General features: G+C 39.7%; 1 protein-coding gene across 6 annotated transcripts in view; it reads left to right on the top strand.

Annotated features, from left to right (window-relative positions):
- LOC139761917 (sex-lethal homolog) overlaps nucleotides 1-23,331 on the top strand; it is a 334,918-nt gene that overhangs the window by 217 nt on the left and 311,370 nt on the right. For 5 of the 6 annotated variants that reach the window (XR_011715640.1, XR_011715642.1, XR_011715641.1 and 2 more), the window contains exon 2: nucleotides 11,110-11,300. Coding sequence is in view for 2 of the 6 variants with exons in the window: in XM_071686559.1 (XP_071542660.1) it covers nucleotides 11,139-11,300 (162 nt within the window). In the remaining 4 variants the exon portion in view is untranslated. Of the gene's footprint in view, nucleotides 1-79; nucleotides 224-11,109; nucleotides 11,301-23,331 lie in introns of those variants that run through there. The other variant, XM_071686560.1, reaches the window with a different exon arrangement.

The following is a 23,331-nucleotide window of genomic DNA, read 5'->3' as shown; positions in this document are numbered from 1 at the left end:
GGTTCGGGGAAATCGAGTAGGGAGTGTGGGTGCGGGGCGAGGACCTGGGAACAGGAGGAGTGGAGAGGAAATATCTTGTTGGCGGGTGGCCCTGGGAGCGAGTTTCTGCGCGGCCTTCTTTCAACCACACTCGGACACTCGGTCTCTTCCCAATTTGCACCGCATAGTGTACACCATCCCGCTATTACTGTACCATAGGGACGAGAAGGTCCAGGATACAAGGGTACTAAGATAAGACCATTTAGTCTTTACTGGTGGTATTTTGGCATTGGCCATAGTTGTATGTGAATATGGCATAGGATGTTGTCCCAGCTTTGGAATAATGCCTAAAAGATCCTGTATAAGTTTTCTGCGTGAATGTAAACTGATGCATGTTCATTAATCGAGTACTTTTTTCCGTTGTTGGACGCACGTTTTTTTTTTTTTCGTATTATGCTCCGTGTTCGCCCCTGATGGAGTCATAGTTAGTCATTGTTAAGTAATTTTAAGAATATGGGATTTTCCGTGTTCACTTTACGATTGAGTTTTCGTCTTGAGATTACTCGTTATTGTTAGGGTTATGAGGAAGAGAGAAAATGTGCAATTAGATAACAAGTAATTGATATATTATTAATTAGCAAAAACGCTAATAACTTTCCCATGTTGACGCCAAAGATGACTTGTGTTCCAATAGTGATGATATTTTGTGATTGAAATTCCATCGTTAGTAAAATATGTACTTCGTTTGACTGACGTATATCATTTGATTTGAAGGGAAACAGTGACATCAGATGTCTAGAGAGATATTCATGTGACTGTGTGTGGGACAGATCTCATAAGCATTAATTCAACCCCAGTATCATTGTAGATGTTTAAACTTAATATATTTGCAAAATTTGGATTCATATGATGCATGATGGCATTTTGTGAAGTGCATCAATAATAAATGAAAAGGACATTTCTAGATCCATAAGTTTTTGTGTTAAGTGGCTTCATGCTGTGTGGAATCCAGACAATTGGAAGTTGAATGTTTGATTCCAGCTGTCCACAGGACATTCTCTTTTCTAATGTCCTTTTGCTGTGTGCTAGGACATCAGGAAATGACTGACATCAGGTCACTATACCTGTTCCTCCTGTTCATGTTCATGAAAGTGATACTGTGGATCCCTTTTGCTCGGCTGTTGGTATAGGGTGCTTTTACTCTGAGTTCCCCCTTGTGTCAAAGCGCTGCCCATTTTGTTAGAACTGTAAATCGGTGGAGTAGGAGGTGCTGCACCTGAAGGCCCACATACAATGTATGAACTATAGAAAGTGTAAGTAACCTAATAGTATCACATTTGTCAAATTCTGGAAGCCAGAACACTTATGTCCATCAGCTAGGTAAAAGTAGTCAGTTCGGAACACTTAGTAGGAGCCTCTGCATACACTGTGCTAGACTCACCTTCTGCCAGTGGCCTGCTGAGGGTGAGGCGCTAAAGGTTTAGAAGTGCTCTGGAGTTCACTAGTTATAAGAACTTAAGATAATGGCATCCACAAAGGCTTACTGGTGGGTCTTTCCTACAACCACCCCGCAGAGCTCATGTACCTATCCACCCTATTAAAACAATTTAAGGTTCCAGCATATGGCAAGCTATTCTAAGAGGTCTACCACCCTATTTCTAAACCTGTGCTTCCCCACATCCAATCTGAACCAAATTTTTTTTTTATTTTGAAGCCACTATTGCGAGTTCTATGGTTAGCCATCTTTAGAACATTGCCAATTTCCTCCTTATTTAGTAGACCTGTCATACCTTTGTACACCTATGTCATATCTCCTTTGGCTCTCCTTTTCAGCTAATGTGAGTGCAGTCTAGCAAGTCTCCTTATAACTAAGATTCCTAATTCCTGGTATCATTTTAGTTAAACCTTTGTGCACCCTCCCCAATCTATCTATATCTTCCTGATGGTAAGGTGTCCAAAGCTCCACAGCATTGTCCAAATGAGGTCTAACTAATGCAAGATAAAGTGATAATGTTACTTTAGAGGTTTTGTTACTAACACTTATAATAAATCCCAACATTTTATTTGCCTCATTTTTAACTTTGAACCATTGTTCAAATGTCTTCCTTAGTTTTAGGTCTTTACCTAATAATACTCCCAATTCCCTCTCACAGTCTGATTTCCTTATAAGTATCATATAAATAGTGGTTTGTGTTACCTTCCCCTTCCCAGCACTCAGTGTTTAACATTCATTTACACTGAAATCCATTTGCCACTCCCTCACCCATAGAAACAGTTTATCTAAGTCCTCTTGTAACTTCACTGCATCACTCGGTGCATTAATAACATTTTCTATTTTGTATCATCCACAAATTTACTTGTCACTCAAGATTCCACTATCCAAATAATGAAAAGAAGAGGTCCCAGCACAGATCCATGTGGCACATCACTGATTGCATCACCCCAACCAGATGATCCATTTATACATACCCTCTGCTTCCTGTCTGAGAGCCACTCCCTAATCCAGTTTAATACCTTCCCCCCTATACCATGTGCCTCCACTTTTTTTTCGGTAGTCATTGATGCGGCACCTTATCAAAAGCTTTGGTAAAATCCAAATATATAATATCATAACTACTGCCCTTATCCACAGTTTTGAAAACCTTATTAAAAGATGTAAGTAAATTAGTAAGGCATGACTGTCCTCATGGTCTCTAGTTCTGTTTGCTATCATTGACAAGAAATTTCCCTACAATAAATGTTAAACTATCAAGTCTATAATTTGATGCATCTGACTTATTCAGCCTTCTTGAAAAATAGGAACAACTTTAGTTTTCCATTGTTCAGGGAGGAAACCAGTTTCGAGAATTTACTGAATGTACAAAGTAATAGAGCAAATTTCTTTACAATCCTTTAACACCCTCTCATATAAGATGGTTTCAAACACTTTTTTTTTTTTAACAATACTTTTCAAACTTTTTTAACAATAACTGTTTTCAAACGCTTTATTCTTTAACAGTATCCACCTGAGTTATTTCAGTCACTCATCTTCCCATTTTCATCCCGTGTAAACTGTCACAGTAGTTATGGAGACTTGCCATGGCCACCCCATTGAGGGAGTTCCAGAAGGGAACAAGTGTCAGAAATATATATATCCTTTGGAGTGAAAAGATTTTGAATGCTTTGGGCCTGAACATGGAGGACGGAGAAAGGCTTGCATGGAATAGGGTGAATTGGAATGACGTGGTGTACTGGGGTTGACGTGCTGTCAATGGATTGAACTAGGGCATGTAAAACATCTGGGATAAACCATGTAAAGGTCTGTAGGGCCTGGATGTGGATAGGGAGCTGTGGTTTCAGTGCATTACACACAACAGAGAATGAGTGTGAGCGAATGTGGCCTTTTTCAGTCTGTTTCCTGGTGCTACCTCATTGACGCAGCAGGTGGCAATGCTTTTACCTGTGGGATGGGGTTACGCTGAGAAGGATGAAGGCAAGCAAGTATGAATATGTACATGTGTATATATATCAGTGTGAAGTGTCTGGGGTAAACCATGGAAAGGTCTGTGGAGCCTGGATGTGGAAAGGGAGCTGTGGTTTTGGTGCATTACACATTACGGCTAGAGACTGAGGGTGAACGAATGTGGCCTTTTTGTCTTCTGGCGCTGCCTCACCGGAGGTGGGGGTGCTACTTCTATGTATGGTGGGGGTGGTGATGGGAATGGATGAAAGCAGTAGGTATGAATATGTACATATTTATATATGTATATGTCTGTGTATGTGTATGTGCGTGTATGGATGTTTATGTATATATATTTGTATATGAGTGGTTGGGCCATTCTTTGTCTTTTTCCTTGTGCTACCTCGCTGACATGGGAAACAGTGATTAAGTGTAATATGTGAATAAATAGATATGTTGCTATGTATATGTATGTGTGTGTATATGAGTGGTTGGGTCTTTTTGTGTTTCCTGGTGCTACCTCGCTGATGTGGGAAATGGTGATCAAGCATATGAAAAATTTGTTACTGGGTCTTTCTTTATCAGTTTCATGGCACTACCTAGCTAACACGGGAAGCAGCAATCAAATGTAATAATGGTAAAAATATGTCCTTTGGTAAAAGTTAAGAATTTTGTTGCTTCAATTTTGGTTAACTGAAAAGGCATTAAATTTAGTGCAAAATTTTAGTTTAGAGAACACCTTGAAACTAACAGTGGAATATACTTACTTATAATGTAATGGTGAATAAATTTAAGGTCAGTAATGAACTGTTAATTAGGCACATAGAACCAAATGAGTCAGCATTGACTTAATGCCCTAGTTATCCTGCACTAACCAGAGGGACAACTCTGATAAACAAACTAATCCAGCCCATTGTTTGTCAAGTGTGTTTTTGAAGATCTATGATATCAGGCATTATGATTACTTCTTTAAGACTGTTCCATATGTTCACTGCTATCACTGCACTGGTTTCTTTTAGTATTAACCACTTTTGGAGAAAACTTTTAAGGCTTTGTTTTTTCCTGCTTAGTCTGCTAAAGTTCTCTGTACATGTTTGTCATGCCTGTTGAGTTATTTCATATAATTATTATGTTTGTTCTGAGAAGAGTGTTCTTAAGGCAGAGCAGTTTGTTTTCTTAATATCTCTGGATGAGTTCAGTCTTTTATGGCTAGGAGTTGTGTGGTACCTGTCTGGTGGATATCCTCAATTTTTTTTGGGGAGTTTCTGTTTACAAGGACCTCAGGCTGCAATTGCAAAATTTAAGTGAGATCTCACCATTTCATTTGCAGCCCATGAGCCCAGTTCATCAGTCTGTGTGTGCCACTTTGAAGCTGCAGACGTTCAGTTTTAGTTTTAGATTTATTTCCCAGCTTTAGTCATGTGTGAATTTCAGTTTTTAACAATTCAGCCCATTATTGAGATCAACACATGAGTAAGACAACTGGTCCCAACATTGATTTCCATGATCAAAATACCTCACAGGATGATATTGCATGTCACCTTCATTATTTGTAAATTTCTAATTCAGTGTTACTTTCCTGTGGTTGGTTTTGTAATTCGCTGACAATGGTGAACCTGTCACACAGTCTGAATAGCCCTCTTTTTTGTGGCTGCCCATCAGACCTGCCTTTGATATTGTTAGTTTCTGGTACAGTGTTGTCTCCTATTAGAACTACCTCTGGTATTGTTAGTTGCATGTACAATGTTGCTTCCTGTCTCCATTTTATGCTAATTTTACAGGGACACAAATCACACAGAACATATAAAATCCCCTTTCTTAGTGGCTTTTTCTATGAGTCAAATACAGTATTTCTGGCCTTTACTGAAACACTTTCTAAAGACCATATGATTGATGAGGTCTGGATCCTAGATTACAACCTGAACAGAAGCAGTAGGACTTTGGATCCTAGATTACAACCTGAACAGATGCAATAGGACTTGGTAGTCTTGTGGAAGAGTTGGAATTTCTATGATAAATCATCTTTGAACTACTATTGAAATGATGTAGTGGAAATGCTTGTTAAGGTTGAAAACCAATGCCTGTTCATGTATTAATCTGTAGACCTCCAGATGTAAAGCTACAAAAATTCATAGAACAAATATGATAGAATCATACCTTGACCTCCTTGGAAACTCGGTTTCAAATATACTTATAGGGGACTTCAATCTACCACACATGGACATAAACAGAAAACAGTGTCTAAGCTGAAATTACTGACACCAGAGGAAGCTCAGATGAACAGCTGCATAAAAAGATTTTGTCAGGCTGTGACAAATTCTCCCTTAGTCTGCAAAGGGTAGAAACATCTGATTTACTGGGAATGGCTGAAATCTCAGAGGTATACTCCCTGGAGCACAGATGGAAGAGGTACATCATCATCTTAACCTGGAAAAACCTAGAAGGTATGGTTCCCAACTTACATTGGGAAATATCTTACCAGCATGACAGGCATGGAAGACTTTGTAAAGATACTATCAGATATATGAAGATGCAGTATGCACAAAAAGAGAGAACACCTTAAACATTCAGGGCCCAAGACATCAACGCTTTACCTACTGTTATCTGGAATGCCTTGGGATGCACAGTAGAGAATTTGAAGAGTGCACTGGACTAGTGTCTGCCTAGTATACCAGGCCAGCTAGGCTTATGGGGTTATGTTGGCCTGTGGGGTGCAGCTTCCAAATGCTTGAACAGCTCTGGCAATGGGATTGGAAGACCTCCTCCCAAAGACTTCACCAGGAATTCATTCTGGACTTTACAAATAATGTAAACCTGATGTATACAAAATATTGCACGCCTGACATGCAACATCACCATCATAAAAACTGTATTCTGATTGCAACCTTATTGAAGTAAAAACAAATTTGGTTACTAAACTGCCTGGGCTAAACAATTACCCATGCGGTTTTATTCGGCAATTTAAGTTTTGATGGTAAGCAGATAAAGGGGGAAGATGGAATCGATGATATGTTTGCAACAGTGGGAAACCACATTGAATACCAAACCAAAGCAACAGTGTGTTGAAGACATAATTATGGGTCCTCAGGTTACGAACAGATTAGGTTCGTGAACCTTTTTTGTTAGTCAGTCTCCTCTTGTTAGGAATTATAAAGAAAAGCTGGAAATTATAGCAATTACTTATATACCTGATTGTAAAAATGTATTAGATATTGCATTATGAAGTAAATATAATGCATAGAATGTCATATTATGTAACAATTAAAAGAGATGTGTTTCAAGCATGAGTAATAGATTGCATGTCAGATTAGATTTTTTTTTAGAAACCATTTGTAAGTACGTGTGTTTGTAGATTGGATGTTCATAAGTAAAGGACCCCCTGTACTTTTGCTACTTGAAACATGCCAGTGGAAAGATTGCACAAAAAGTCTATGATAGAAAGAGGAAAACAGGCACTCAGTAAACGGCAAAATAGAATGGCAGATTAAGAAAAAAAATGTTAACCCAGCAGAGGAAAGAAAACAAATCAGATGAACTAATGTACTCAAAAATGATAAGAAGAAAAGTGTGATTTATTGATAATTTTTCATAAGAAAATCATAATTGTTTGTAAGATTACCGGCTGCAGCAATCAGGTGGAGTGTCTTCATTGTTAGGCAGGTGCTGACAATGCTGCCTTCTGTTGTACTAGGAATACCTCCTTCCTTACCTTGGTCAACTTTTACTTCTAGAAGAATTGACATCCATAAAATCTCCCCACATAGCATGAAGATGGATCATCCTTTTCATGTAATTTAGGATCATCATCTACATGGTCCTCTAAACTTAGATAAAGTTGCTCAGTTTCCTTCCTTGGAATGAGCATAATTGGCATGACTTTAAGTTGGCTGGCTCGGAAGAAATTATCATGCACTGCAAACTTAGAAACAATCCAGGCATAACAGGCATCCTTGAAATGGAAGCATGATGCATGATGCCTGTATTTACTTTTGGAGGTGGTGTTGGGGCTAAAGAGGTCATGAATCCAGGCTATGGAAATGAGTTATTTGAGAGGATTGAGGGGTATGACTAGATGAATGAAAGTAATGATGTGGTGTATGAAATATTTGGTATGGCAGGGAGTGCAAAGTGAATGAATCATGGAGTGGGAGAGAGGGTGAAACGTGATAGTTTGAGGTGGGCTGGGCGCTTGGAAAGAATGCAAGATGGGAGTTTACAAGGAAAGTGTATGATAGTGCAATTAAAGGGGTTGGTATGAAAGAAAGACCACCTGAGACTTGAGGAAATAGAGTTGGATAATACTTAAGGGTTTATGGTGCCTAGTTATGGTAAGTGAGCTCTGTTTTTGGTGAATTATGCATGACAGCTAAAGAATGGATATGAGCAGGTGTGGCCTTTCTTCATCAGTTCCTTGTGCAACCTCTCACATGTGGGAAACCTCATCAAGTATGAAAGAAAGAAAAAGATGTGGGGGAAGAAGGCATGGTGTATGCGAATGATGCATGTTCGGACAGGGATAAGTAGAGACTGTTTTGCCATATGCCCCCCCCCCCCCCCCCATATTCCATAAGGGAAAGGAAGAAAGGGTATATGTAGAGGGAAAGACATAAGAAAGAAGAGAATGCCACAGCTTAGCAATTGAGGAAAGGAGATATTGTAATAGCCAATTCTTGAGTGGCTGGTCTTCACACAGTTGTGGGAAGCAGCAGCCAAATGCATCCCGTGAGTCCAAACCTTAGGGATGCCGACACTTGCAGTCAGTATGTGAGAACAATGGCGAAAATGATATCTCTTAGATATAGAGCAGCTACATTGTGGTCTTCGGAAAGGGAAGGTTGAAGAGAGATGATGTCAGGAGAATAGGGGATTAAGAATACTTCCCACGTATTCCCTGCGTGTCGTAGAAGGCGACTAAAAGGGGAGGGAGCGGGGGGCTGGAAATCCACCCCTTTCATTTTTTTTTTTTTTTTTTTTTCCCAAAAGAAGGAACAGAGGGGGCCAGGTGAGGATATTCCAAAAAAGGCCCAGTCCTCTGTTCTTAACGCTACCTCGCTAACGCGGGAAATGGCAAATAGTTTAAAAGAAGAAAGAAGGAAGGATTTTGATTTTAATCTACTTAATAGAGAGGTGGAGGGTAAATCCCACTGATGTGACCCCTGTAGATGTGAAACACCTGCTTACAAGAAAAATGATTATTGCACCAGTACAACACTCTTAGCTTTTGGGAAGCAGACTCTAGTGTTGATTGTATGGGGTTTCCAAGGTAGTGAAGATGTTTATGCTCAACATGTTTTTATTACTAAAAGGTTGAAATATGGTGCTTTGAAATTGAACAGAGGGCTGCAGTTGATTCTTAGAAAGAAATACTTGAAGGAATTGCATTTTAGCACAGTTAGATTTCACAAGGTTGCTGCTTCTGTGATCGAAGTGCTACATAGAGGAAATATGGCCAATATGAGAAATAGAATGAGTATGTAAAGTGGAATCCTCAGCATAAGGGTGAATAGGGCTTAAAGAAGAGGGAACATCATTTATTGAGAGAAGAAATGGATGAGGTGATGGGACAGAACCCTGAGGGACATCATTGTTATATATAGGATAAGAGGGGGAAGTCGTTCCATTGATGACTGCTGCAATGGAACGGCCTGAGAGGACCTCCTTAAGACCCTCTGACCACAATCATGTTTCTTGTACTTCCAATTAGGCATGCCTATCCTCTATCCCCCTCAAAACACTGACTTGGTACTTTGAACTCTTGGTAGGGTTCATTGGTTATCCCAAGGATTATTAAAAGTCTCCTAAACTTTCCCTTTTTCATACACTTAGAATACTGTTCCCTTCTGTCAGATCCTTGGTATGAAGTTTGCCGTGTTTGGTCTGTTGGTGATATCTCCTATGTGTATAACCTTTGGTCTTCCTCTCACAGGGATTTTTTTGATATTTTTGTCATCTCCAAAGCATCTGGCAAGATTCACTATAAGTCTTTACTTGCTTAACTCCCTTCCTTTGCTCTCACTGCTTTTTGTTGTTCTCTAATAAGTAATAGAAATGTGATTGTGGTAAGAGAACCCTTAGGGATAACCACTTGAGCCCTACCAAAGTGCCACATTGGTGTTTTTAGGGGGATTTAAGATGGATGTGCCTAATTAGAAGTAATAGGAATATGATTGTGGTTAGAGGACCCTAAGGGGCAGAAATTGTGTATGCATTGCAGGAGGTTTCAGTGGTAAAAAGGGGTCACGTGCAGTAGAAGAGCGATGATTGTCAGGAACTTGGGTAGGGTGTTTTAAGAAATTGTTCCAGATTGATGAGAGATGAACAAAAGGCCTTGTCCCAGTAAGTCGAACCAATCCTTGTGGTGTACATTGAAATCCTCTGCATAGAGGATCTCAGAGAATAGATGAGAAGAGAGCAGGACTTCGTGGTAAGAAGTCAAGTAGTGGAAGAGTTGTATGTAGTTGGAGGCATTTGGGGGAAATAAAAGAAACACAGGAACAAGTTGATTGAAGGTTGAGAGGTTTTGAGCTAGGTGGCATTAGCGGTAAGGGACTCAAGATCCAAGAGTCGAGCAATAGATTTTGTTTGATAGTATTAGGCACAGACTCCACCCTTGAACAGAAATGGATTACAGTTGGAGATGTGGTAATGCAAAAGAGAGGCAACCTTGGACAGTTGGATTTCAGAGAGTAGAAGATCAAGGGAGGAAGTATTAAGATGGTGTTCAACAAAGGGAATGTTAGAATTAAGACCATGAATGTTGCAGAAATGGATAGAAAAAGAGCTAAGTCTTGGTGCTGTTGGTATGGAAGTGGGGCAGATCCCATTAGCATGATGGTGCTCAAATGGGCCCTGGGACCAGTGGCACCACTTGATATTGGTGCTGTTGAGTTCTGTAATGATTGTACTGCCATGAATTACTTTTTACTGGCTCTACAAAGTAGTTATAGGTTTTGCTGTCCAGCTATTCTTTTGTTTTGTTTTCTACCTTTATTTTTATACTAGTTTCCCCAGTAAGAGCTGTATATTTATTTTTGTCGTGCCTGTTTGCTTGAAGAAGGTTTCAGCGTTTCTTTTCCGCATGACAAAACTCAAAAAAGTGTTGTTTGAATGTGTTGATATACCACAGTCCTTCTGGCACCATGAGTAAGCGGAATTTGTATGAGAGAGTTGAGCTGGGTTTTTCAGAAATTATTTTAGTCTTATGGAGAGGATGAGTAAGAGGAGAATGACTTAATAGGATGTGTGTCTAACGAAGGAAACAAGGATGGGATAGAAGGATAGAGTGAAATTTGTTTTTGAGATGTAGGATCTAAACAAAAAGGATGGTGTGGGGTGTGCATGGGATAGAGTAAATTGGTGCAGTGTCATACATTGGGCAACTTCTCATTAGTTTGCTGAACCAGGGCACATGAAGTGGTTATAGAAGACCATGGAAAGGTTTGTGGGGCAAGGCTGTGGAGAGGGGGCTTTTTTTGTGCATTACACATGACTGCTAGAATGTGGATGTGAATAAGTGAATGTAATTTCATTTTGTTTTTCTGGCACTACCTTGTTAATGCAATTAACAGTGAACAAGCTTGAAGAAACTGTTTTGTAATTATGATTATGTGGAACAGAATTAGCAGTATTTGTATATATTTAGTGATTTTTTTGTGGTTTATGTATAATAATTTTCAGTTTATTATTTTCAGGTTAGGTTTGGAAAATAAGAAAGTGCACAATGAGTTACGAGTCATCAACCAGTTCAGCTCTTCCTGATGGGGAAACAAGGACAAATCTCATCATTAATTACCTACCACAGACGCTTACGGATCAAGAGTTTTACAAGATATTTGTTGTTGTAGGACCCATTAAAAACTGCCGCATAATGAAGGACTTAAAGGTATAATTTTTCAGCTTTTTTTTCTATTGGTAATTTTGTTATTATTATTATTATTGTTGTTGTTATTACTACTACTACTACTGCTACTATTATTATTATTATCATTATCATTATTATTATTATTATTATTATTATTGATATCATCATTATTATTATTATTATTTATTTTTCTGTTGGTCTGCTGACATTTGTTGAAGTGCTGTTAGTAAGATATGATAAAGACACTCTGATTATTGGAATAAGCAACACTAAAGGCAGGACTGGGCAAAAGTGAAAGTGGGAAGCAGATTCTATGCTTAAAATTCGGTGTGATAATTACTGAGTGCATTATTGTTTTATCATGGTTACATAAACAGTGGATTAATCAGTTGTGGTATTAAAGTGCATGGAGTGGTGTAATCTGAGTTATACAGTTAAGTGCTTGAGTGAGGGCTAAAACATCAAAAAGGAAAGGAATATGGAAATATCATAACATCCTTATCGTTCGTGATGAATAACAATACTGAAAGTTGTATATCAGAAAATTTCCCAGAGAAAAGTAGAACAATACATATTCAGAGTATCAGATTGCCCTGATATTTTTATAATGGTGAATGAATTAACGTGGACTCTTTCAGCAAAATTGAAAAGTGTGTAGTTCACTGTTAATGTTCGGTTGTAGACAGCAAATAATGTGTGTCTTTATCTTGACAAACATACATGTAGCTATTTTTTTTTTCAAGAGCTTGTTAAGAATTAATCCCTATAGTTTTAATGTGAGTGACTGTTGCAGGCATTAGATATGCCATTTTTTTAAGAAGTAGAAAGAAATATTAAGAGCTTTAATGATTAGCTATAGGGCTATGCTTTAGGAAAAGCTGAGTATTCAGTATTGCCGGTGTAAGTATGGTGGTCTCATTCGAGAAAATTGATTCTGTATACATGACAGTGAGTGCTGCATATATTGGTGTGGATGCATGGATAAAGTACATTATCAGGTTATCTATATCAACCAGGTTTGTTTACTGGTGATGAATTTATGTTTCCTTAAAGTTTGAAAGTTAGGTCTGGGGCATTTGAAGCATCGAAGGATATGTATATACCATTATCTGAAGGTTATTTTAGGCAAAATATGTGGATTTCATTTTTTACCTCAAAATTTTTTCAGCTGGTTTCAGATCTATGTTTTTACACTACAGTTTTGCCTGTAGTCAGGCCTTATTGGTGAGTGTGTGATCCTTGTGATGACATCATGCAGTTATTTTTACTGCTTTTCTGTTAGTTAAATGGTGATGTTCAGTGAGTTTTCTCGTGACACTTTATTGCATTTTCCTCTGATAACAAGAAACCATTTTTTGGCACAGATGGAGGGCTAGTCCTTCCAGCAGTCACCATATTTGTATCATGGTTTTTCAAGTAATGTTCCATTGAATACATATTTAGTATTTTTAACCTGTTTATATGTTCTGCACTTGATTATCATATATATAGAATTTCTGAGAGCAAGAGGTCTTTAGAATGTCAATGATTTTTGGAATTTGATATATGATATGTAGTACTGTATGCACTTGACTAATCGTCAGTTTTATGTACAGGCTAATCCCAGACTTTTTGCAAAAGCTCCTTGATTTTTCTCATAAATCATGCCCAAGTCATCTTTCTTTCATTTGGGGGGGGGGATGACTTTTGAGAATTAACATACTGGATATTATTCAGGACACATATTTAATGGTGAGATATTTGATTTACTTCTCTATGATATTTTGTTTTTGTATATACTTCCACCCAAAGATAGCATAATTACAAGGTATACAGTTTTGGCTGTTTAAGTTCTATGATAACATTATTACCCAACCTATGACATTGGAACTGCTGCCGCATTCACTCAGCTTCTCTTCCTTGCTCTTCCTATCGCCAGATGCATAAATACTTATAATCACCCACCTGTTGTAACACCCATTTTTACCCACATCAGTCTTGGGCTCACTTCCACTCTTTCCCACTACTCCCTCAGCAGATCTATCCCATCCTTAGCACTTGCCCTAACACTAACCCTTGACTTTACTCCTAAGACATTCCCAAAAGATTCTTCCCCATATCTTTGAGCTTTGTTACACTGAGAGTTGGAATATCCAGGTTCTGTTCCTAATACATACTACCTATTTCTTACTTCTACTCATTTTAGTTATATATTGATACACACCTTTTTTGTTTCTTTCATACTTGTTTGCTGTGTCCCGCATTAGTGAGTTAATCCCAGGAATAGAAGAAAAGGCATTTGCTCATATCCAGTCATTATCTGTCATGTTAATTGCAGTGACAATACAGCCTCCTCTCCACAACCAGGCTCCACAGTGCATGATGTAAACCATGGGAAGGTTAGTGGGGCCTGGTTGTGCACAGGGAGCTGTAGTTTTGACATATTTCCATGACAGCTAGAGAATGGATGTGATTGAATGTGGCCTTTCTTCATCTGTTTCTATTGTTACCTTACATGGAAAACTGCGATCAGGTATGAAAAAGTATGTGAATATGATTTTATTTTTTTCATTCTTGTTTGTTTCGTGCATCTACGAGGTAGCACCAGGAACATTTTTTTTCTATGATTGTCAGACCTCTGCTTGGTCCAACATGGGCCTTTGCTTGTTGGCAGCCCATGGCCTGAACAAAGAAAGGCCACAGTCACTTGCATCCATTCTCCAGTTGTTATGTATAAGGCACTGAAACCACAGCTCCTTATCCACAATCAGGCCTTACAGACCTTTCTGTGGTATCCTCCAGCCACCTTCACCTTTCACCGTCCTGCATGTTCACACTATGATTGCTCAAAATCTTTTTCACTCTATCCATGCATCTATCTACATTTTGGTCTCACCATTTTCCTTGTTCCCTCCACTTCTAGCACACATGTCTCTGTTGACTTTTCCTCATTCATCCTCTCCATATGTCCGAACTATTTCAGTACACCCTATTCTGTTCTCTCAACCACACTTCTTGCCCTGTAATAACTCACTCGATCAAACCAACTCACACCCCAACTAATCTGTACCTCACTCCTGTTTAATCTAATTTTGCTTTTATTCACATTCAGTCTGCTACCATTACTGTATATCATCAGCAAACAGCAACTGTCTCACTTTCCAGGCCCTCTTATCCCCTCAGAACTGCATACTTGCCTCTTTCTTCAAGACTCTCGCATCTACCTCCCTCACCACTCTATCCATAAACAAATTGGAGAACCATGGTGACATCACACACCGCTTCCACGGACCAGCCTTCACCTGGGATCATTCAATCTCCTCTCTTCCTGCTCATACACATGCCTGACACAAGTGATGAAATCTCATTGCTTCTAGCAGCTTTCCTATCACACTCTATTGAAAGACCTTTCACAAGGCATCTCTATAAACCATATTGTGCTTCTTGGTATTTCGCTTACACATTCTTTAAAGCAAATACCTCATCCACATATTCTATACCACTTCTGAGACCATACCGCTCCTTCCCAATCTGATGCTATGTACAAACCTTCACCCTCTCAACCACCACCCTCCCATATAACTTACCAGGTTTGCTCAGTAAACTTATGTTTTTGTTGTTTAAACACTCCTTTATTCACCTACATTTTTTTCATACTTGATCGCTTTTTTGACATTAGCAAGGTAGTACCAGCAATGAGCGAAGACAGACTGCATCTGCTCACATCCATTCTCTAGCTGTCCAGTCAGATTATAACCATAAGTAATTTGATTATGAATATATATGCATATAATTTATTGATTTGTGGATGAGAGGGCTTGGGAAGTGAGTCAGTTGTTGTTCGCTGATGATACAGCGCTGGTGGCTGATTCGGGTGAGAAACTGCAGAAGTTGGTGACTGAGTTTGGTAAAGTGTGTGAAAGAGAAGTTGGTGACTGAGTTTGGTAAAGTGTGTGAAAGAAAAAAGTTGAGAGTAAATGTGAGTAAGAGTAAGGTTATTAGGTACAGTAGGGTTGAGGGGCAAGTTAATTGGGAGGTAAGTTTGAATGGAGAAAAACTAGAGGAAGTGAAGTGTTTTAAATATCTGGGAGTGGATTTGGCAGCGGATGGAACCATGGAAGCTGAAGTGAGTCATGGGGTCGAGGGGCCAAAAGTTCTGGGAGTGTTGAAGAATGTGTGGAAGGCGAGAAAGTTATCTCAGAGAGCAAAAATGTGTATGTTTGAAGGAATAGTGGTTCCAACAATGTTATATGGTTGTGAGGCATGGGTTATAGATAGGTGCTATTTCATGTGTAGCGTGGTGGTGACGGGAATGGATGAAGGCAGCAGTTATGAATGTGTACATTTGTATTTGTCTGTGTATGTATATGTATGTATACGTTGAAATGTATAGGTATGTATATGTGCGTGTGTGGGCATTTATGTATATGCATGTGTATGTGGGTGGGTTGGGCCATTTCTTTTGTCTTTCTTGCACTACCTCGTTAATGTGGAAGACAGCGACAAAGTATGATGAAATAGAAATATAAAAATAATATGTACACACACACATGTACATATTCTATCCCTGGAAATCCTCCCCTCCGGTTTATAGTTTTCCAAAAGAAGGAACGGAGAGGTGGGCCAAATGAGGATATACCCTCTAAGGCTGTGTTCTTGACGCTACCTTGCTTATGCGGGATAAGGCGAATATGTATGAAAAGATAATGTATGTATTCATACTTACTTGCCTTCATCGATTCCCAGATGTAATTTTGAATGGAGAAAAATTTGAGGAAGTGAAGTGTTTTAGATATCTGGGAGTGGATTAGCAGCGAATGGAACCATGGAAGCGGAAGTGAGTCACAGGGTTGGGGGAGCGATGAAGGTGTGGAAGGAGAGAGCATTATCTTGGAGAGCAAAATTTGGTATGTTTGAAGGAATAGTAGTTCCAACAATATTATATGGTTGTGAAGCATGGGCTATAGATAGGGGTGTATGGAGGAGGGTGGATGTGTTAGAAATGAAATGTTTAAGGACAATAAGTGTTGTGAGGTGGTTTGAACGAGTAAGTAATGAAAGGGTAAAGAGAGATGTATGGAATTAAAAAGATTGTGATTAAGAGAGCAGAAGAGTGTGTGTTGAAATGGTTTGGACATATGGAGAGAATCTGTGAGGAAAGATTGACAAAGAGGATATATGTGTTAGAGGTGGAGGGAACAAGAAGTAGGAGACTGGATTGCAGGTGGAAGGATGGAGTGAAAAAGATTTTGAGCGATTTGGCCCAGAACATACAGGAGGGTGAGAGGCATGCAAGGAATTAGAGTGATGTGGTATGCTGGGGTCAATGTGCTGTCACTGGACTGAACCAGGCTATGAAAATCATTTGGGATAAACCATGGAAAGGTCTGTGGAGCCTGGATGTAGATAGGGAGCTGTGGTTTTGGTGCATTACACATAACACTTAGAGACTGATTATGAATGAATGTGTCCTTTTTTGTCTGTTTTCATGGCACTATCTTGCTGAAACAGGGGTTACGTTGCTGTTTCCTGTAGGGTGGGGTAGTGCCAGGAATGATGAAGAGAAGCAAGTATGAATATATAGATGTGTATATATATATATATATATATATATATATATATATATATATATATATATATATATATGTATATATGTGCATATATGAGCATTTATGGATATGTGTATACGAGTGTCTGTTTTCTGGTGTTACCGATCTGATGCGGGGGAACAGCGATTAAGTATAATTAGATAAAATGAATATGTGATGAAGTGCCTGAGAATTGGTGGAATGCATGCATAAAGCCATTGTACAAAGGCAAAAGGGATAAAGGTGAGTGTTAAACTACAGAGGCATAAGTTTGTTGAGTATTCCTGGGAAAAGTGTATGGGAGGGTATTGATTGAGAGGATGAAGGCATGTACAGAGCATCAGATTTAGGAGGAGCTGTGTGGTTTCAGAAATGGTAGAGGATGTGTAGAGCAGGTGTTTGCTTTGAAGAATGTGTGTGAGAAATACTTAGAAAAATAGATGGATTTGTTTGTAGCATTTATGGATCTGAAGAAGGCATATGATAGGGTTGATAGAGATACTTTGTGGAAGGTCTTAATAGTATATGGTGTGGGAGGTAAGCTGCTAGAAGCAGTGAAAAATTTTTATCAAGGATGTAAGGCATGTGTACGAGTAGGAAGAGAGGAAAGTGATTGGTTCCCAGTGAATATTGGTCTGCGGCAGGGATGTGTGATTTTCCTATGGTGGTTTGATTTGTTTATGGATGAGGTGGTTAGGGAGGTAAATGCAAGAGTGTTGGAGAGAGGGGCAAGTATGCAGTGTGTTGTGGATGAGAGAGCCTGGGAAGTGAGTCAGATGTTGTTTGCAGATGATACAGCACTGTTGGATGATTGAGTGAGAAACTGCAGAAGTTGGTGACTGAGTTTGGAAATGTGTGTGAAAGGAGGAAGTTGTGAGTAAATGTGAATAAGAGCAAGGTTATTAGGTTCAGCAGGTTGAGGGACAAGTTAATTGGGATGTAAGTTTGAATGCAGAAAAACTGGAAATGAAGTGTTTTAGATCTCTGGGAGTGGACTTATCTGTGGATGGAACCATGGAAGCGGAAGTGAGTCACAGGGTGGGGTGGGGGGGGGGCGAAGGTTCTGGGAGGAATGAAAAATGTGTGGAAGGAGAGGTTATCTTGGAGAGCAAAAATGGGTATGTTTGAAGGAATAGTAGTTCCAACAATGTTATATGGTTGGGAGGCATAGGCTATAGATAGGGATGTATGGAGGAGGGTGGATGTTTTGGAAATGAAATCTCACACATCTCACACCAATAAGTGGTGTGAGATGGTTTGATCGGGTAGCTAAAGAAAGTATAAGAGAGATGTGTGGAAATACAAAGAGTGTGGTTGAGAGTGCAGAGAGAGTGAGTGAGGGAAGATTGACAAAGAGGATATATGTGTTAAAGGTGGAGGGAACAAGAAGTGGGAGACCGAATTGGAGGTGGAAGGATGGAGTATAAAAGATTTTGAGCGACTGGGACCTGAACATACAGGAGGGTGAGAGGTGTGCAAGGAATAGTGAATTGGAATGATGTGGTATACCGGGTTCGACGTGCTGTCACTGGACTGAACCAGGGCATGTGATTCGTCTTGGGTAAACCATGGAAAGTATTGTGGGGCCTAAATGTGGATATGGAGCTGTAGTTTCGGTGCATTACACATGATTGCTAGAGACTTGAGTGTGAACAAATGTGGCCTTTATTGTCTGTTCTCCTGGCTTTACCTCACTGAAGCAGGGGGTAGCGATACTGTTTCTTTAGGGCAGGATAGTGTCAGGAATGGATGAAGGCAAGCAAGTGTATGTATGTGTATCTGTTGATATATGTATGTATGGATATGTGAGTGTGTGAGCCATTCCTCAGCCATTTCCTCGTGCTACCCTGCTTATGCGGGAAACAGTAATCGAGTATAATAAATATAAGTTTGCATATATGCATACATGTACATACTCATATATATATATATATATATATATATATATATATATATATATATATATATATATTTATTTTATTTATTATACTTTGTCGCTGTCTCCCGCGTTTGCGAGGTAGCGCAAGGAAACAGACGAAAGAAATGCCCCCCCCCCCCCATACACATGTATATACATACGTCCACACACGCAAATATACATACCTACACAGCTTTCCATGGTTTACCCCAGACGCTTCACATGCCTTGATTCAATCCACTGACAGCACGTCAACCCCGGTATACCACATCGCTCCAATTCACTCTATTCCTTGCCCTCCTTTCACCCTCCTGCATGTTCAGGCCCCGATCACACAAAATCTTTTTCACTCCATCTTTCCACCTCCAATTTGGTCTCCCTCTTCTCCTCGTTCCCTCCACCTCCGACACATATATCCTCTTGGTCAATCTTTCCTCACTCATCCTCTCCATGTGCCCAAACCACTTCAAAACACCCTCTTCTGCTCTCTCAACCACGCTCTTTTTATTTCCACACATCTCTCTTGCCCTTACGTTACTCACTCGATCAAACCACCTCACACTACACATTGTCCTCAAACATCTCATTTCCAGCACATCCATCCTCCTGCGCACAACTCTATCCATAGCCCACGCCTCGCAACCATACAACATTGCTGGAACCACTATTCCTTCAAACATACCCATTTTTGCTTTCCGAGATAATGTTCTCGACTTCCACACATTCTTCAAGGCCCCCAGAATTTTCGCCCCCTCCCCCACCCTATATACATATATACATACAAGGAGCAACTGATGCATACATCAGCAGTTTTGTATAAAGAGACCAAGAATTGGTGATGGGTGATTTAAAGTGAAGGTGAGTTATGTGGAAGTCGTGGGTATAATTTGGGGGCATGGGGTATGCAGTAAAGTAAATGAAAATAGTGAGCAGCTTATGGAGTTACATCTTGAAAATTAGCTGGTGATTGTGAATACCTGGTTTAAAAAGAGTGACAGACAAGTACATATGTATGGGAATTTGAAAAATGTTCAGCAGTCATCATTGGATTATGAACTAATTGATAGCCTTACAAAAAATAGGTTTTTGGATGTGTATATGCTGAAAGGGGCAGCAGGTAGGATGTCTGATCATCACCTTGTGGAGGCAAAGGTGAAAATTTTTACATGCTTTCAGAAAAGAGGAAATGTTTTGGGTAAGAATGTGGTAAAACTGAGCTTGGAAAAGAGACATGTGGGAGGAAACAACAGAGATTCAGTGTAGACTGGCAAAAGCTGAGAGTAAATGAAATAAGGGGAGTGGGTGAAGAGTGTGAGGTATTTAGGGAGCCAGTGTTGGTATATGCCAGAGAAATTTGTGGCATGTGTAAGGTTTGAGGTGGGCAGGTTAGAAAGGTTACTGAGTGGTTGGATGACCAAGTAAAGTTGCTTGTGAAAGCAAAAAGAGAGGTATATAGTCTGCACTTACAGGGAAGGAGTTCATAGGATTGGGGGATGTATAAGAGAAAGTAGTAGGAGTTCAAGAGGAAGGTGCAAGGGTTGGAAGATAGGGCAAATGAGAGTTGAGGTGAGCGACTGTGTAAACTTCAGAGAGAATAAGGTTTTTGAAAAGAGGTTAAAAGTGTGCAGAAAACCTGAGAACACATTGGAACATCAGTGAAATGGGTAAGTGGTAACGAGTAGTGATGAAATGAGGAGTTGAATGAGTGTTTTGAAAGACTACTGAATGTGGTTAGTAATTATGGGATGGCAGATGAAGGGAGGTTGACTCATGGTGGTAGGAAAAGTGCAAGAATTTTGGAGAATGTTTTGGTGAAGGCCTTGTGTAAGATGAAATACGGCAAGGTGATTGGAGTGGATGGTATTGCAGTTGAATTTCTGAAGAAAGGGGGTGACTTTGTCATAGATTGGCTAGTTAGGATTTTCTATGTATGCAAAGATCATGATGAGGTACCTGAGGATTGATCAGATTCATACATAGTGTGAATGTATAAAGGCAGGGGGGACAAAGTTGAGTGCTGTACATAGTGCGAATGTATAAAGGCAAGGGGGACAAAGTTGAGTGCTCTATTTACAGGGATACAGAGTTTATAAGTTTGCCTGTTAAGTTGTACAGGAGGGTAGTGACTAAGAGGTTCAAGGGATGTGCAGAACATCTGACTGGGGAGGAAAAGTGTGTTTTAGTAAGTAGTACTGGATGTGTGGATCAGGTGTTTGTTCTGTTTGTTCGAGAATGTGTTTGAGAAATAAACAGGTGGATTTGTATGTGGCATTAATGGGTCTGAAAAAAGCACATGATAGGATTGTGTTTGTTCGAGAATGTGTTTGAGAAATAAACAGGTGGATTTGTATGTGGTATTAATGGGTCTGAAAAAAGGACATGATGGGATTGATAAAGGTACCTTGTGGAAGGTCTTAAGGGTATATGGTGTGAGAGGAAAGCTACTTGAAGCAGTGAGGAGTTTTTATCGAGGGTGTCAGGCAGGTGTATGAGAAGGGAGAGGGAGGAGAATGAGTGTTTCCAGTTGTGAAATTTGGTCTGCTGCAGGGGTGTGTGATGTCACCATGGTTGTTTGATATGTTTAGGGTTGGTGAGGTAGGTAAATGCAAGTCTTGGAGTTATGGGGGAGCATGTAGTCTGTAGGGGATAAAATGGCTTGGGAAGTGAGTTAATTTTGTTTGATGGTGACAGTGCTGCTGGCAGTTCGAGTGTGGGAGGAAAGCAACTTGAAGCAGCGAGGACTATTTATCAAAGGTGTAAGGCATATGTATGAGAAGAGAGAGAGGAGAGCGAGTGTTTCCCAGTGAAGTTTGGTCTGCAGCAGGAGTGTGTGATATTACCATGACAAGTTTGATATGTTTAGAGGTTGTTAGGGAGGTAAATGCAAGAGTCCTGGGGATATAAGGGAACATGTAGTCTGTAGGGGATAAGGTGGCCTGGGAAGTGAGTTAATTTTTGTTTGATGGTGACACAGTGCTGGTGGTGATTCGAATGAGAAACTTCAGAAGTTGGTGATTGAGTTTAGGAGAGTGTGTGATGATGGGAAGATGAGAGTTAATGTGAATAAAAGCAAAGTTATCGGTTTAGCAGGGTAGAGGGAGACGTTAGTAGGGGGTTTGAGTTTGAATGGAGAAGATTTGGAGGAAATGAAGTGCTTTAGATACCTGGGAGTGGACATGGCAGCAAATGGAACTCTGGTAAAGGAAGTGTCTTTGGGTGGTTGAAGGGGTGAAGGTTCTGGGAGTATTGAAGAATGTGGGAAAGGAAAGGTCATCATCTTTGAGGGCAGTGATGGGTACATTTGAAGGCATAGTCATTTGAACATTCTTATATGGATTTGAGGCATGGGCTTTAGATGAAGATGTGGATGGATGTGTTGGAAATGATGTAATTATGTCTGTTGTGTATCAGTATTAAAAAGGTAATTGAGAAATGTGTTAATAAAGAGGGTCTGGTTGAAAGAGCTCAAGAGGGTGTGCTGAAATTATTTGGATGTGGAGAGAATGAGTGAGGAGTGGTTGACAGGAGGTTATTCGTGTCAGAAGTGGAAGAGATGAGGAGGAAGGGGAGATCTAATTTGATATGAGAGGAGGAAGTGGAAAAGGTTTTAAGCGATTAGGGCCTAAACATGCTGGAGGGTGAAATGCATCCATGTGATCAGTTGACTGAACTAGCGCATGTGAAGTGTTCAGGGTAAACTATGGTGAGGTATGAGTGGCCTGGTTTTGGACAGGGCGCTGTGGTTTTGGTGTGTTGCACGACAGTCAGAGAATGGATGTGAGCAAGTGTGGCCTTTCTTTTGTTCCTTGTGCTACCTCGCTAACATGGGAACAGCGATTGAATTTGAAAAAATGTAAATATATACATGTATGTATGTGCTTTCAGGTTCCATATTAAAAGTAACAGATACCACTTATGTCAAGTGCCGCTTGCTGTTATGAGTATCCACAGTATTTTTCCTCTTGTTGGGCAAGTATTAAATTTTTTAAGACAAGCAACTGTCTTAAAAACAAGTACATCTGTCTCTATCTGATCAGAAATATTCTGTTTTGTCTTTAAATCATACCTGGAGATATGGGTGAAAGATTGATGCCTATATATTCCCTGTGTGTTGTGGAAACTGACTAAGAGGGGTGGGAGCAGTTGGTTGGAAATCCTCTCATCCTTTATTACTTTCCAAGAGAAGGAACAGAGCAAGGAGCAAGTGAGGAATTTTCCCTACAAGACTCTGTCATTTGTTCTTGATGCTACCTTACTCATGCAGGAAATGGAAAGTATGTATGAATAAAAATCTAATTGTTACCAGGAGAAGAATCTGAATTATTACAGGAAAAATAAATGGATATCTGCCACTTACGGTAGATGAAACCCAGTAATATGCTGATATGTACCAGAAGAGCACACTGCTTGCCATCAGAATTTTCATATCTTGAAATGAACTGGTAGAATAATGTTTGAAATTAAGTATGAAAAGAGTCATAACCAGTCAAAAGAATATAGCTAATTATTTCTCCAAAGTACTCTCATGGGATCAGTCTTCTAACCAGTGAAATACGTACACTGAAAT

This window comes from Panulirus ornatus, chromosome 42, assembly GCF_036320965.1.
Source record: "Panulirus ornatus isolate Po-2019 chromosome 42, ASM3632096v1, whole genome shotgun sequence".
Taxonomy (NCBI): Eukaryota; Metazoa; Arthropoda; class Malacostraca; order Decapoda; family Palinuridae; genus Panulirus; species Panulirus ornatus.
The sequence above is the reverse complement of the archived record's forward strand: the minus strand, read 5'-3'. Positions and strand labels throughout refer to the sequence as shown.